Source organism: Epinephelus moara, chromosome 16, assembly GCF_006386435.1.
Source record: "Epinephelus moara isolate mb chromosome 16, YSFRI_EMoa_1.0, whole genome shotgun sequence".
Taxonomy (NCBI): Eukaryota; Metazoa; Chordata; class Actinopteri; order Perciformes; family Serranidae; genus Epinephelus; species Epinephelus moara.
Genome location: NC_065521.1, coordinates 38,333,374 through 38,350,484, shown reverse-complemented (window position 1 = coordinate 38,350,484; position 17,111 = coordinate 38,333,374). Strand labels below are relative to the sequence as shown.

At 42.2% G+C, this 17,111-nt stretch overlaps 1 protein-coding gene across 1 annotated transcript; it reads left to right on the top strand.

Annotated features, from left to right (window-relative positions):
* Positions 1-854: 854 nt before the first annotated feature.
* tamalin (trafficking regulator and scaffold protein tamalin) lies at positions 855-16,456 on the top strand. Its single transcript, XM_050064357.1, has 8 exons — positions 855-1,172; positions 4,070-4,122; positions 5,282-5,336; positions 8,337-8,439; positions 10,672-10,765; positions 13,456-13,522; positions 14,391-14,457; positions 15,481-16,456. The coding sequence occupies exons 1-8, from the start codon at positions 975-977 to the stop codon at positions 15,972-15,974; spliced, it is 1,131 nt and encodes a 376-aa protein (XP_049920314.1). The 5' UTR covers positions 855-974; the 3' UTR covers positions 15,975-16,456.
* The last annotated feature ends 655 nt before the right edge of the window (positions 16,457-17,111 follow it).

Genomic DNA, 17,111 nt, shown 5'->3' with positions numbered 1-17,111 from the left:
CAAGTTAAGTTTTTGAAATTGTGCCTGAGGAATGTGCTGCCTGGACGTGTCTTCACAGCAGTCAGGATGACAGCAAAAGGGGGCAGGGCAGGTCGGAAGGGGTTCAACTACAACAGAGAAGCAATGGTAAAATAAATAAATAAAAATAAAATTAAAAATTAAAAAACTCATTCCTTTATTTTATTGGCCAAAAATGGTTTGTAGTTAACTACAGCATGCAGCTGCAAAAATTACTTAACTGCATGTAGTTTATTACCCCCAACACTGTCAACTAATGATTGTTATCATATCAATTAATCTCTTTATGTTTTAAATTAAACATTATTATAACCATTTTGTCTGTAAAATGTTAGAAAATAGTGAAAACTTGCAGCACAGTTTCTTAAATTTAAAGATGATGTCTTGTGTTTTGTACCCAGAAAGAAAATTATTCAGGTTATAAACACATAAAGCAAAGAAAAGCACATTTCAGAAGGCGGCAGTAGTGAATATTTGTCTTAACAATAACATAGAAGATTATAAATGTATTTTGGCCCTAAATCATTCATTAATTCATAAAGCAACACTAATACTTTCTTGGTCCTGACTAACTGACTAATCAATTAATCGACTAATCCTTCTGCACTGATTACCTGCCCTGTGTGCTTTTATTCTCCTCTTGATTTTAATGCTACTTTCTAAACTAAAAACACCACTACTTCAAAACAAACCCACTTCCAAACTGTGAAACAGGAACGTCCGAGGCGGCCCTGAATGCAGCACCAGAGGATGCACGTCAACATGTCTATTGGCACTCACTCGTGTCCTTCACAACTCAAGTCCCCGCCTCCTGCCTATTCACAAGAACTAACACTGGAGTTGGCTCCACGTTGAAGCTCACAACTCGGTCAGCATCTTCCCCCGCTGGTGTCTGTCTCTCTGAGGACAACAGGACACTTTAGTATTTTTAATTTGAGCAACTTCCCCACCTCAGCATGACGTTCAGGAGGCTGAAGAAGGTGAACTCCAGCGGACCGGAGTCTGGACCCGCATCTCAAGACAACGACATTTATTTCCCCTCGTCAAAGTCGGACAGCTGCAGGACTGTGGAGTTACCGACACGCTCCTCGGAGGTTTACAACTACAAGACTTTGGCTTACTCTGGAGGGACGCTGCCTAGGAACTTCAAAAAGGTGAGAAGAGCATTCAGTGTTTGTTAACTTATTTCTCTCTTGTGTCTTCATTCATTGAGTCATGTAGTCTTAAATTATCAATATTTATTCATGAATATTAGTTATTAACCTCACCTTTAAAGTTATTCCATGTTCAGGAACTTTTAAAACTCTAATTGCTCACACGAGGCATTTACACTCTCTTTATAAGAAGTTTTTCCACTCTCTAGGCAGAATGATTTATTTATATAGTTCCAGTTGTGGTTCTGGATGTTGGACTCAGCATCATAAACAGAAACCAGCTCTGCTAAATGAGCACTTTACATTGATTTTAGAGATTATTTCACCTGCCAGGAGGAGGAGATTATTTACAATGATGTCTAGACAACACACTAACTTTGTTTTATTCCATTTAAAAGTAAAAATATTTAGTTCTGCTTCTCAGATGTGTGTTGTGAGTCTGTCTGCTGATTTTTGGTCTGGCAGTGTTTGCCAGCTCACAGTGTATCTACAGAGGGCATCTTCCCTTAAGGTCAACAGTAGCTCATCCTGGGGGCAAGTGTGGACCACCCAAACACTGAGTCTGATTTATGGTGTGTGAGGTAGACCAGGGCCCGGGGGCTTTATTATGGAGGCAAATTAAAATGAGCAGAAGTTCAGGTTTATTCACATTTAGCTGGAGTGTGACCAAAAGGGTTTTGTGTGAGCCACAAACAGACTGGTTTTCGGATACAAATAACTTATTTTCCTTTGAGGCATGATGGAAAATGTTGACTTTATTTTTTATTTTAGAGGTGATTTAATTGAGAAACAATCACAAGCTTTTGTTTTAATCATTAAAGTGGTGCCAATTCATGCTTAAATATACAAAAGAGTAGAACAGGTGTGGGCAAAAAGACAAAAAACTAGACTAAAGGTTGTGAAAAAAAACAAAATTCTCATCATGAAGTCATTTAAATTTGACCTTATAATGGGAAATTTATAAAAAATGTACTTGCATCATGAGTACAGACTATTTCCTGGAATCAAACAGCTAATTAACTTCATATTGGTGTATCCCATTTTTCTTAAAGAATTACAGACACAATATTCAAATCAGATTGACCACTGAGCTCATTTTGTTCTGACTCTGCATCAGTGATACTCAACTTAAGGTCCGCAGGCCAAATCTGGCCCTCGACAGGACGCTGGGTGGCCGGACGAATATTCCAAGTTTTCACAATGACAAACAGATTCACACTGGAATTTTTGGGCATTTTAAACTTGAATACGGTGCCAGAGTGCATAAAAAACATCAAAATAGAGCTTGTTTTTCATTTTTAAAAAGTGTAAGACTGTGCCGAATATGAGTTTAAGGAGATTGAAGCTTGGGTCAGTCATTGACATATCTGGCACTCACTGTTTTGGGGTCATCTTTGCCAAATTTAAAACCATTCCAGACACGTATTCAACATCTTGTTATCTTATGTAAGCCTGTCACAGGTGGTCAAACTGTTGAAGTCTCACAACAAGACTAATCACTAAGTGTAAACGTCCTTGTTTGGGTCAGCCCTAACAAACTGCCATGGGAGGAGGTTTAGGTCCCAAAGCCCTGAGCGTCCTCAAATCCTAGAAACGCCCATGTGTTTACCTGACCTGTGTGAGGCTGCTGGGACTGAATTCGCCTCGTTTATTAATTTTATCTAATATATATTATTAACATCTGTTTATCAACCGGCCCCTGACCTCGTGTCAGTTTGAAAAAGTGTCCCTCAGGCAAAGCAAATTGAGTGCATATTGCCTTTATTTCAAAATGAGATCACAGTGAAGATAACATCATCTAAGATAAACAACTCAGCCCTGATAACAACATGTCAGTCTGCATCAGTGAAACCATGACTTAGAGTGAAGCTCAGGACTGACAGCTTTCATCACTGATGCTCCACAGTGTCTGACTCAAAGTTTGCTCGTTGGCCATCCGGGACGTTTTCCTGGCTATTGTGTTTCTCATAAAGCTCAATTCATTCTGTAGCTGTTCTTCCTCTGGGGTTTCTGGCGTCCCAGCTGGAAACATGTCTGAAACAGACGTGTACAGTAAAGAGAGCCACAGTCATCCACAAACCTGCATCCATACAGCAGTGTGCAGCGGCTGCAGTGAGGGGCTACAACAGTGCATTGTGCACACATGAAGCTCGGAGATCCTGCTCCAGCCACCCCCGTCGCTCTCTGAGGGTATTTGGGAATAAAAGCACTCATTGAGGCAGCAGCGGGACAATTCTGTAAGTGTTGGGACATAAAGAAAGCAACATTTTACTACTCAGAGAGGCTGTGGCACAAAGCGGCCTTTCATGGGAGCAACATTTGAAAATGATTGAGTTGGAACAGACGGGGATTGATTGTAAGTGATTTAGTGGAGCCTTCTGGACAGATAGCTTCCTTATTTACACAGCCAGGTAGGGCAGAGTCCTGACCTGCTGTTGACTTGAGTTTTCACTGAATGCGGTTATTGTGGCAGTTATCCCAGCCCACTGTGTCTTATTTGCTTCTTTAATAGGCTGGAATTTGTACAAAGTGCTTTAAATGATCTGAACGTTCAGTCAGGTCAACAGTGTGATCGCCTGAAGGCGGCTGTGTTTGTGTGAAATAAAAGCTAAATTTAGGTTTTCGGATGTTGTTGTGACTGTGTGAGGTAAACAAGGAGCAGCCAGACACGCATTTCTGGTTTCACCTTGATGTTTTCATACCCGCATGATGGCTCAGCGGCTTAAAAATACAAACAGACCGCACAGAGCACGTGTGCGGCTTCAGGACCTGATGGACCAGTTGATGTGTACAGTAGGTGTGTCCTGGAAGGGGTAAAAACCCTCATGAGTAATCTTGCGTTAACCTCAAGCAGGTGTCTGACACGCTTCATGATTTGTTTCGTTTTGTCTTGGCAGGGTGGCGGCCTGCAGAAGTGGAAACCCCTGACACTGACGCCAGAACCACAAAGGTACAATCACTCACCCATGTTTACCCTTTGTACTTTTTCTCTCCTTCTATCTTCACTTTCATCTCTTCATCTTCCTCCTAAACTGAGCCTCGTGTCACAGTGAAAGCCCCTCATTCATTCATTACAGTCTGTGATGATGGCAGCCATTGTTGCTCATAATAATTCTTTGAGGGTTGTCATGAATTTTCATGTGTTTTGCTGCCCCTGCATGAGAGACGCTGTGTTGACGTCCACCAGTCCAACAGACCCTTGTACTGTACATTTAGCCGTGACGTCCAGATGCTGGCGGACACAGAAGAAGTCCTGTGCAGCCGGCAGAGATGTCTCGTTATGCCATTTAGATAAGGACGCACATGGAAGAGAGGAATCCAGAGTTGGACATAAACATCTTGTTGACCTCCTGGATTTTATGTATAAGATGCAGTTTTATAAATGAGTCTTTGAAAATCATTATTACAATGAGAATTAAAGCCGATGAATATGCTATTAAATCCCACATTTATTTGATTTAAAGTCAAACTACACTGATTTTATTCATCATTTGATCTATGAAACACCAGACCCACCACTGACCTAACCTGCCAGACAGAGTGGTTTCATAGTCCGTAGTCTCTGAAGCCAATGCGTCGGTCAAAAAAACAAGGGCCGACTAGTGCCAACAGTGCGGGGTCAACCACAGAAACTAGTCAAGCTTGAAAACTCCCCAAAGTGATGAATTGATTATCAGAATAGATGCTGATTTATTGCTCCCCTAATTACACAGCTCACATTCATTTGAGAAGTAGACTTCGGGGAAATCTGATGACTTAAAATAAGTTGTGATAAGGGTTGCAGCAGAATACCTTTTAAACCGGTATACTGTGGTATGAGAACTGACAGTTATCATATGGTGTACATTTGGTTATCAACGTGGACAAAGAATCTCAGGTGTGCGTGTATCTTGTTTCCTCCTTTACTGTCTGTCAAACGTTTTCTACATACTTCCTTTAAAAACAAAAATCCCCTTCTGTTTTCCTTTTAAGGGTCATTGTAACTAATAATAGGTATACTACGACGCCATGATATTTTCTGAGACAGTTAATGTACTGTGAAAGTCTCATACTGCAGCATACACAGAGGAGTTGAAATAAAAATGTCACCATCTCGTTCTTCCTTGCAGAAAGGTGGTGGTCCTGGAGAAGAAGGAAGAGGAGACGTTTGGTTTTGAGATCCAGGTAAGAGGATTAACAGCAATGAAACAGAGGGGGGGCTGGAGGGGCTCTTAACCTCTCGAGTGCCATTTAACAGGATTTCCCTGATCGGCTACATCTCTGTCAACAGATGATGAAACTTGAGCGACTGAAGCGTGCACATCTTATCCTGTAAATCTCTTAATCCCAGCATTTGCCTGCTCTGGCGGGGGTGAAAGGTCATGCATCAGTAGAGTAACGCGTCGAGTGTTAGTCCCATGACTCGAGAGAGAAGAGGAGATGTTTTTATTTTTTCCCAGCGTCTGTATTTTAAGCCGTGTGGTTTCGCTCACACGCTTCCCATGTAATACCTGCCTCGCTCTCACCCTCTCAGCAGGCAGACGCTTCGCACATTTGACCTCAATATCTCCCTGATCTCTCTCTCTGTCGCCCTGAAGCGCTGCACACTCACAATGTCAGCTCTGTGAAGCAGACCTCATTCTTTAAATAGTTTCCTGAAATGGTTATTTGTTGATCTGGCGTGTTCAAGTTTCTGTAAGTGGAGGAAAAGACATTTTGTACTATTTACGGTTTTCGCTGGAGGCTCCCGCCCTTCCTCCCCGCCTGTGGCCAGAAGGAAGTGAGCTCATGAGGGTCAGTTTGAAGCTTGGCAGAGAGAGATGAGTTTCTTTTCCTGGTGGTTTTTCTCCCTCAGTGCCTGTTATGTTAACACGGATGTGAAGTTGAGGATCCAGCATGTAAATGCAATATTTGCATTTTAACGATATTTGCATGGTTATGTGTTTATCTTTGGCTCTGCTGAGAGGGAAGCAAGCCAGGCAGATCTGAATCATTGCAAATCGTCCCGAGGAGACACTCATCCAAGTGGGATCCATGTTTTAATAGGAACACTTGACTGTAGCAGATGGAAAGCTTGATCACTTGTTTGCTTTTTTTGCGAGACACTCTCATCTTCATGTGAGTCTCTGGACCTGTTTGTTGAGGGAAAGGCCCTGAACAGTTTCAGCCTCATGTTGACTAACTGACGGCTGCGTGACAGCAGGAAGTCTATCTGTTGCCTGCAGTGCTCTGACCTTCTGCAGGGAGATTGTGGTGACTGAAACAAGGAAGAGCATGCAAATATATGTGGAAGCAACAAAAACAGTTGTCAAGACAACAAAATATTACATGCATAATAAGGACGGGATATCTTTTCAGCTTCCAACAAGGTTCTGCTTTTATTGAGCTTTCTTTAATGAGTTTTAATGTCCGTGTCAGTTTGAAGGCCCAGACAAACCAAACCAACGTCAAAGAACCACTGGTGACGAAGGCTGACTGCTGTGTTGCCTCACTTCACCAGGCCAAAAAGTTGCACCTGAACACACCGCAAAGACTACAGCCAACAGCCAAATAGCATGTATGTTCTGTGCCTGCCTGACAGGAAATAACTCTCCATATCAGCAGGCGGCTTTAGGCTGTATTTGTCATTCGAAAATGGAGTCAGGAAGACAGACAGGAGGGACTCAAGATGCTAGTGTTAGCACATTAACAACACAACCTGATAATGACTGAACAAATTATATTTACTCTGCGCCAACGAACAATAACACAAACCATTATGAACTGTTTCTGCTAAAAAATAATAACCTTATCTAACATAATTTATGATGTCACTACCTCTTGGCTTGAGTTGTTAGTTTGCTTTCCTCACCTCCGTTTCTCTTCTTACGCTCTGAGCTGAACTGCCAATGAACCGACCGACAAAAGCTGACAAGGGTTGACTAGTGCCAACGGTTCGGGTCACACTACAAAAACTATGGCAACAGACTGGTGGCCCAACGTTGACTGACAGCGACTTGGTGTGTCAGGGCCCTAAAGGATCACATTTTCTTAATGCCAATTTGTACAGTGAAATAGTTTCTGGTTGCTTTCATTTTCTCTCCTTTCCGTACTGGCATAAAGAGATCCTCCCTTTTATTTACATAGAAATCCATCCAACATTCAGTTACAGATTATATCAGGCGTTGGCTAAACAAATCAGGTGGGTGTCACCCAAACGGACAGTATTTTTGGGTAGGAAATTCCAGCTTTGTGCTTCCTTGTTTTGTTGAAGGGACTGTAACACAAAGAAGAGGGCATGTTGTGATTAAAGACTGAAACTTTGGAAGATATCCTCTTGACTGGTCAGTTATTTTTTTCATTGTTTAATATATAACTTTATGATTAGTCAGGTGATCTAACCACTGTTAGACTGTGATTGATGTTGGATTATTTATGATGTCCTCGTCCCTTAAAAACAACAGTAAAACTGACATAATTTTAAATGAATCGTAATCAATAGGTGTATATTTGTGCACAGATAAGAGTTTGTACCTCATCTCTCAAGGCCCTGACAGACCAAGCTGTCATCAAGAATAGTAGCAACGAAGGCCAACTGTTGCATCGCCTCACGTTGCCTGTGTCTCGACCAAAAAGTTGCACCTGAACTCAACGGGCTTTGCTGTCTCTGACACTGATTCAACATGCTGAATCAGGCAAATAAAAAGCCCCAAAAAGAAGCTGATGAGGGACAGACCGCAAAAACTAGAGCGACCGATGCTCACCGACAGCCTGATACTGATCGACCATTGTGTGTCAGGGCCCTCACAATGAAGCTGCATTTAAGGACAGGAGGAGCAATTACAGTGACTTTCAGTGTACCTGTAATCAAGTCACTGCCTGTTTTAAAAGGTGAACCTGTCCTTTAATGTTGAAAAAGCCTACCAGCAGTTTCTGTTCAATCAGACAAGAGAAACAAACCTCTAACTTTGCATGATGGCGCCACGTCTCTGTGTGGTTACTGATACCATCTGACTTCCTGCACTGTCCGTCACGAGTCGCTCAGCTTGTCATTCAGGGGTTTATCACTTATGTTGTGTTGTGTTGTGTATGTGCACATTATTTCAAAACTGCTGACATCAATGACATTGTGTAAAACAATTCCTTGACGTAAAAGAAGAAGTGTTAAAAGAAGTTATTTCAGAGTGGTTGTTCTTTTTCTTTCAGACTTACGGCCTGCACCATCAGGACCAAAACTCTGTGGAGATGTGTACGTTTGTGTGCAAAGTGCACGATGACAGCCCGGCTCAGCAAGCAGGACTTAAAGTTGGTGAGTTTGTGTTTGTATTCCTCTTTTTTGTGTCGAAGCCTAAAATAACCTGGAAAACACTTGTAATAGACATGAGGGGAAGTGAGCGTGTCAGGAGTTTTTCTCTCTTTTTTTTTTCTGGTTCAGCTCGCCCTTTTTTTGTGCTTGCCAGCTGACACTCGTGTACAGTACGTCAACAAAAGCACTCGTCTGTCTCGGGTCCGGCTGTTTAGGGAAGTACAAATATGACTGTTTGCCTACTCATTTTCCAGTCAACAAACAACTTAGCGAGCAGCTATTTCAGCCAACACATATTTGCCAGCTCCTCTCACCAACGTGCCAGAGAGAGTAAAGCAAAGACAACCTCTCCAACTCCAGTTTGAAAGGAGGTGTTATTTTTATTTGGCAAACACGTCCCCTTTTTCCTTTTGGGTCCTTTTGAAAAATAAAATAAAATCCTCAAAGATAGAAGCAGTGTGCGACAGTGACTTTAAAAGAGGAAATATGTGCAGGAAAATATTTGTCAGTGTGAGGGGAGTAGTTGTCAACTTAGATTGCACTGATATATCAGCCGCACATCAGTAGAAGCCAATACTCACTTTGGTAACTGCCATCAGCCTACTGGCAAGTAAGATGACAGTCTGCAATGGCAGTGGCCGATGTTTTTCTGTTGTGTCACCGTCGTCCTGGAGACAACGTGTAGGGCCAAACAGAGATCTTCCTTGGGGCACTGCTGTGACGAAAGGACACCATAAACCCACTATCGACCTGTCGGAGGATGCATCCCAGTTTTTTCCACTGATATCGCTTCATTGTGAAAAACAAACCCATGCTGAAATTGGCATTAAGTGACATTATGATGCGTTCAAGCTCTTTGTGGTAAATATAAATATTAGGCATTATCTTGGTGCATTCAAATGTAATCTGGTAAAATGTTTTGGGTGAGAATCCTGACTAAACACAGCTGTTTGAAGGATGAATTTGTTACAGCAATATAAAATAGATATTAGAGAAGGAATTATGATGAATTATATATAATTATAATTATATAAAATAAAAATATGAATGATTGTGCTCATTCAAAGATGGTAAAGGAAACAGAAAACAATTCGGCTTTTTTTTTTATGTAATGAAGATATTTTTTGTTTCCCTGACACAACAGGGGGAATAGATAACAACAAAAACAAAATAAACAACAAAAACAACAGATCTGATACCTGTTATCTGCCAAATTTTTATTTTAAACATCGGTATGGGTATCGCCCCAGAATTCCACTATCGGTGCACCCCGTCTGTCAACTATTAAAATTGATAACAAACTAATTTGAGTCATTTTTTAAGCAAAATAAAAAGCCAAAATTATCTATTTCCAGCTTCTTCAATGTAAATGTTTTCAGGTTGCTTCACTCCTCTAGGACAGTAAACTGAATGTCTTTGGGTTGCCATTGAAAAAAGACATTTAAAGATGTCATCTTGGACTCTGGGAAACAACCTTCCTCTGATATTTTACAGACCAAACAACTGATCAATTAATTAGGAAATAATTCACAGTTTAATTGACAATGAAAACAATCCTTAGTTGCTGCCCTAGACGAAAAGAGGAAGCAGTGTCTTCGATGTCGTGCCAAAGAGCACCGCAGCAGTTGTTCACATTGCCTCTATAAATTGCTTCTGGTTTTCGAACTGGTAACCACACAGTCTCAAGCCGGCCAGTCCCAGCGTGAACATCTACGTCAGTCAAAAGGGAAGGTGATTTCTCCGCCTTCATCCCTCATCCGACCTGCGTATGTCACTTCAGTTTCACTTCCTACATTCCTCACATGCTGGCTCTATTGTTCCCTGCGTCTCGGAGTGAACGCAGTGACTTCATCGCATGAAGCAGATTAGGCGGTGGTTTTTGAAAAGAGGAAAACAGGCTTTGTTCTGAACCTCACAAAGGCTGCTGTCACGCACCAGAGTTCACACCACGTCTATTAAATCTGAAGTGGAGCCGACTCTCGCAGATAAATAAACACATATGACTCTAACATGTTTTAAATAAACTTCTTTCCAGTGAGGTGACTTCAGTTCATGCACAAGCTGTGTGCCACGACTGCATATGCATGGCCGTCCACATTTGTGTTGCACATGTGTCAAGGTTTAATTTGGGCTCAAAGTCGGCTGCAGCTTGTACTAATTGAAGCCGCAGTGGATTGAAGCACATCCTGAGCTGATGGCTGCTGGTTAACACACATGTTGATTGTGTGTGTGCAGGGGACACCATCGCAAGTGTGAACGAGGCCACCGTGGAGGGATTTCGACACAAGGAGATCGTTCAGCTCATCAGGGCCTGCGGCAACACACTCAGGTACACACTCACAGAGAACAACACAAGCTGTGGATGTTGTAGGAATGTTTTCTGTTGTTAGTTATGCTTCTCAGGTTTTTATTTAAGTAATAATAAACATATTCCACTTAATCTATTGCGGAAATTATATGTTTATATCTCAGAGAGTTGGAAGCAGTTTAATCGTTTAACTGAAAGTTGAAAGAATCTGATTCAGGACAGAGCTCAGGTTGGAATTACGTATTCAAAGGGAAACCAAATGTAAATTACACGAGGGACTTGTCTTACCAGGAAACAAAATAAAAACCGGTGATGTTTGTTGTGTGAACAAATGAGTCAGATTGAAAATAGAGAGCCTGGTGTCTCCTGTGTATAAGGACCCTGGCAGTTTGGGCAAAGCTTAACAACAGTATCATACGGGTATAAGGAGGGTAATGTTCTGTACGAAGCTGAAAACGACTGGACTTAGAATTATTTTCCAGTGCCATTATCTCAACATCACAAAGCTCGTTTTCTTAATGTATGTTGATTCATGAATAAAGAAAAGGCTGATTTCTCAAAATAACGATTTCATTTATAGGAGAAAAGTACTTTTGTTTTCTCGAGATGACGGGATAATTGTGGAAACCTCAAAACGAGTGTCTGGTTCATGTGATCACACCTGGGCCCAATTGTTCAAAAAGTGTAATCTGGATCAGAAATAGAAGGATTTGGAAATCCAATGTTTTGCTATCCAGGATCAGGTAATCCATTTTACTTTTGTGCCCGTTTTTTAAAGCAACATTTGACCGAATCATCCTGATCCAGACACAGACTTTCCAAGAATACCAAATCCGGTTAGCCAGTGTTCCAAATGAGACGAACTAGGCCTATCATCATGTAGGCTACTAGATCTGTCAACAACAGCAGTTTTAACATATCAAATGCAAAATTTAAATAAATGTATCCATAACTGACTGATTTGACCGATCCACCTATCAGCTGGGATCAGAATAATCCTGATTGTTTTGGATCAAAAGTATCCCAATCCTTCTTAAATGTTTTGAACAACACATACTGAGGGTTTGCTCCAAAGCAAAAGACTGGATTATGTTATCTAATCCCATTTCAGAACCCTCTTTTTCTTTTCAACAACCCCTTTTCAAGATTTGACTCGATTCAATAGCCGAAACCCAACCAGTTTACTTCTGAACTACTGGGCCCTGATTGATTTTAGTCTTCCTGATCACTGTCACGACTGTCGGGGAGAATTCATAACTGAACTGTTAGACCTTGATTGGACTCCTTGACTCGACATTTTCAGCTTTTGCTACAGTTGTCAAGACATCTATGCGGGTTAGTATGGCTCAAAGCTCGTTATCTTAAAATAACAAAATGATTAACCCGTGATCTTGAGATAACAGTGTGAAAAATGTAGTTGCAGACATGGCTGATCTCAGCTTCCGTACTTTTAAGATACTGTGATTTCAATAAAATTCAAGTTTGTGTGACACATTTTATTCATGGTCAATAAAAATTTAATCCAGTTTACATGGATGGAGGCATGAATTATTTTCCAAAGGGGGGAGTGACAGAAACAGTTTGATAACCACTGGTTTAAGTTATTAACTCAGCACAAAAAAAACCCTAAGTAGTTGCTGCTTTTTTTAAATTTTGCATATGTTGTATGTTTGTGTTTTGGGCTGTTGTTTAGACACAGGTAGTAATTACAAGATTTTGCCTCAGCCTGTGAAAAACTGACATTTCATACTCTGAGGGCGAGGTTATCTCTGAAAGGAAGGATGGCGAAAGTATTTTTAGTAATGGCCATAGGCGGGTTGAAAAGCCGGTCATCACAGAGAGACGTTGACATTATGGGGAAAACAAAGCACGTTCTATGACCATCTCTCCTTGAAGACATTCATGGAGCTGCATTCACGTGAAAAAAGATAGAAATAGTCGAGAATGGGGAAAAAAAGAGGAAGAGAGAGAAGTTCAAACTCTGACTGTACTCCTGCGCAAAGTGGGTGTCAATGCCAGATTGTCTGTTTCGGTTGGTTGGAGAAATGGTCGGACAGAGACCCCTTACCTGACATCAGAAAGGTGCAGGAGGATGTAGTTTTAGACGATGTACAACCGTCCGTCAAGCAGTTCTGATGAAGCAGCTTAAAAGTTCAAAAATAATCAAGAGATTAATTTTTTGATGCCTTGATTCGATAGGATTCGATATCTCTCAGCTGAGTTGAGTGCTGAGTGGGGTTTTAATCTGAAGCTCTCTCCTCTTCCTCATCCTCCTCCTCCTCTGCTTGTAAAAGATTAAAGGGACAATTAGCGAGGCCCCTGTCTGAAAGCGCCGAGAGCTGCTGCTAAAGAAGTGAGGTGAACCGCATCAGAGTGGCAGAGCAGGCACAGATTTTATAGACTGACATCATCAAATTATATTTACAAGTCTGTATAAACTGTTACGGTGAAAACGAGCTCTATAAGTCGGTCGCCCACTCGTGTAATTTAAAGGATTTGCCACACTGAAGTGTCTTGAGTGGAAATTGTATCATGCTCTTATCCTCTTGTAAACTGACATCAGACTCATTTCCGCCACCGTCTGATGAAAAGCGTCTTTCATATGGTCCAACTTTTCTTTTTTATCGCTGTTTTTTTTTGCCCTTGTAGATTTTATAAGTGCTTCCTGTCACGCTTATTAACTCTACTGCCTTCTGGTTTTACACTTAAAGGTTGGAGACAGTTTACAGTGACTCAATCCGAAAAGCGGAGCTGGAGGCCCGGCTGCAGTATCTGAAGGTGAGCTTGTCTTGTTTTACCGTTGCTGCGGCAGTTTTTTCACTGTTTGTCAGCGGTGAGTCAGCCCGTTTGTGTGTGTCCTCCACCCTCAAGCACACACACATTATGTTACATGCTAGATATAGACACCACCCCTCCCTCCCTCCACACCTGTCTCCCCAGCAGCACCACCTGTTGCATCAGCAGTTCACTGATCGCTGCAGACATTCTCAAACTGGAGGCTGTTAAAAAGCTGCCAGCTTTCCCCCCAAAGATTACAGCAGCTGTCCCGCTCTAATCCACGAGTGTGTGAGAGCTGCAACACAGACGCTTTCTGAGATACTAATCCAGCGTTTTAAAGATTAACCTGCTGCTCTGCATGTGTGCAGTGTTGATAGATGCTGATTTCTCACTAAATACGACAGTTGTTGACCCATGTATGTTGGAAAAAGAGAAGAAATACACAGAAAACGGATACAGTCGTGTTCATATTAACATGCATATCAGCCGGTGGTAATCAGGAAATCCCTCTGATACGTCATTTTCCTGTTGGTTGTTGGTTGTAGCTTGCAACTCCTGTTATTTGTCAACGCAGTTTTTCCGTTTCACACAGACTGCCCCTTTGACGCAACAAGTAACTTTGGTCATTGCACCTGCAGTGTGGACACAGATGATTAGTTTTCTCAGTCTTATGTTGCTTTGTTGTCTGTTTGAAAGTCTGTTTTACATCTGTTGACTCATTATTGTTTCAATTAATGTTTTGACTTTGTAGCAGTGTTTTTAAGTCACTTCAGCGTCAGAGTTCTTTGTCATGATGAGTTGTTTTTACAGTGTCTGTTGTGGTTTTCTTGTCACCATCATTTAAAATATCGCTGTCTTCCTTTTGTAGCAAACCCTTCATGAGAAGTGGGATGAGTATCGGTCGCTCATGTGCCAGGAGCAGAGGCTCGTTCATGGTAGGTTTTATGAGTCTTGTTCATTCACTTTGCTGTATGTCACCAGGGTCATCCACTCCATGTCAGTGCTGATTTACATGCTTGTACATAGAAAACATATTAAATTGTCCAGGTTTAAAAACTTTTAATCATCTTTTTCTAACATTTTTTTTCATTGTTTTCTTTGGTTTCAAAAGGGGGGAAGAAAACATGACTCATAGCAGATTAAACAAACATTTTAACACCAATGCTTATGTTCATAAACCAAGAAATGCTCTGCACTGGTCCAGTTTGAACAGTTTCTTGCACGCCTGTTTCCACGCCACACACCTATAAGCCGATACAGTCTCGTTTTAAAAAGCATTCACTATTATGTTCACGTCCCGCTTCCACACTTCTCCGGTATTTTAAAAACCCTTAAAACAGACTTTTTAAAAAGCTGCTGATCTCATTTTAGTTTGAAACCTCCTGGACTGCGTTTTGCGTTTAGTGGGTAGAAACGGAGACTTTTGAAAACGATGGCGCGGACACCCATGTTTGCCTCGTTCAACCCTGATTGGGTCTTAATAGTCCCGATGTGTCAAGCCAAAACATTAAAAGCTTAGTCTACACAACTGTGATTTCATCCTTCTTGTCCCGTACTCCTTTCCCATTTCCATGACTTCCTGCAGTGATCAATAATGCTCCTAGTACACTCGGATATGTCACCATATTTGCTTTGCAGTGACTCCCAATCTGTTTTCTGCCGCCTTGACAGCCTTATACTCATATGTTACTGTCAGTAACAGTTCCACCTCATTGCTGGTCCAAGCACAGCATCTCTTGATTTACTTTCTGCCATCTGCGTAGTACTTCCTGTAACTAATCAACCAACCGTAGAGCAGAAAATCTGCTTCTTGTTTACATCGACACATGCATGCTCAGTGTATGTAGATGGTCATGTGATGTTCATTTAAATTGAATAAATATGGACGGAGATTATTTGGATGTGACCTAAAAGTTTTCAGTAGTCCACCATCCTCACTCTGCCCTTCTCTCCTGTAGGTATTGTACTGAGTGATGCTGCAGTCTACGAGTCCCTTGAGTCAGCAGGCGTGTACGGCAGCCTCGGCACTCCCAGCCCCGCCGCTCAGAGAGCCCTCCGCTGCACCGGCAGCACCAGCAGCAGCGCCAGCTTCCTCAGCACAGCCACTGAGGACGACCCTCTCTACCAGACCTGCGTGTACCAGGACGGCAGCGTGGACAACGTGGACAACACCAACACAGACAAAAACAAAGAGCAGCCGCAGAAGAAGCAGCAGCGTCTCCGACCGGCCAGCGAGCTCTTCACGTCAGCCAAGACGCAGCTGACCCGCAGCGCCAGCACACGCAGCTACATGAGGGGAACATCGTCGTCGTCGTCGTCCGTCCCGGGGGAGAAGCAGGGAGGTTTCAACTCGCTGCAGAGGAAGCCCAAACCCAAAAGCTTCCGCAGACGTCTCCTCAAATTCATCCCAGGCTTGAACCGACCAATGGAGGAGGAGGAGAGCAAACTGTGAGCAGCAAACCGAGCTGTTCACAGAGACTTCACAGACTTTAGACTTAGAGCACCACCGACTGTTGAACTCAACTGCCAAAGAAAAAAGTACAAGCCTCCCCAAAGAGACTGAGACCAAAGTGAGATGGCTCTACATGTGCACCTCTTCACGTTTGACCAGTGAATATGTGAATATGCTTTGTTCTGGGGCCCTCAGTGTTTCACAGCTGTACATAACTTTTGTTTCCTTTTGTTCTTTAAGTTATTTATTTATTTTTACATGTCTGCTTTATGTACAGAATGAAGGATTTTTCAGTTTTTACTGCATGCACCGACTTTTATTTTGACAGCTGAGTAAATAACCCGTTTCGATTTGTGATTGTTCGACATTTTTGTAAGAGACAAGTTTGATATCTACTTTTAGATGAGTCAGATCGATTCTGTTTTATTTGTTTTCTGCCTGAAGTCACGGTTCCTAAAAATAAAATATGTGTCATTTTCAGATTATATGCTCTTTATTTTGTGCAGAACTTGCAAGAAAAGCCATTTTGTTCCGCAAGCCACAACTGTTTGTGGGAATTGTAGCTGCCAAACTTCAGTTAGCGCTCCGACCTCGAGTGTACACACAATCTGTTTGTAATTTCCCCAGCGGAGATGTGTCCCACTTCATGTGATACTTTTAAATATAGCAGGCCTCCATGGTTCCACAGCTCTTCCTCGGTTTAAGAATGTTATCACTCGAGTTCTAGAGGTTAGCGTCTGGCTTCGGATGGTTTGAGGCTTTTTTGTGGTGCAAGGTATCCAGAATGGAGGCTGTTGTATCGCCCATGACACAGTTTATTGTTCGGAGGATAGTGAGGAATGTGCAGAGAAAGGCATGACCCAAAATTCCAAACACAACCGCTTTCTTTCAGCTCCTGCAGACGAATGCTGATTCCTCCTCTTCCACGCTCCCATATTCCCATGGCAGCCTCAGTTGTCCAAGAGCTCACTGGGTGTGTGTGTGTGTTGGGCGGGGGTCGCTTGGAGTCTTTTCATTCCTGGCTCCCAGCTGACCCATGAGGTCATGGTGGTCACTCTCTCCGGCGTTGATCCCTTTTGTCCCCTGCCGCTCATTCACAGATGCGTCAGGAGTGTTGATGATGGTGAGCGATGGTAT

Coding starts and splice junctions, on each gene's coding strand:
- tamalin (XM_050064357.1), top strand. CDS start 975: ATGACGTTCAGGAGGCTGAAGAAGGTGAACTCCAGCGGACCGGAGTCT. Junction 1,173..4,069: donor TGCCTAGGAACTTCAAAAAG/GTGAGAAGAGCA, acceptor TTGTCTTGGCAG/GGTGGCGGCCTGCAGAAGTG. Junction 10,766..13,455: donor GCCTGCGGCAACACACTCAG/GTACACACTCAC, acceptor TTACACTTAAAG/GTTGGAGACAGTTTACAGTG.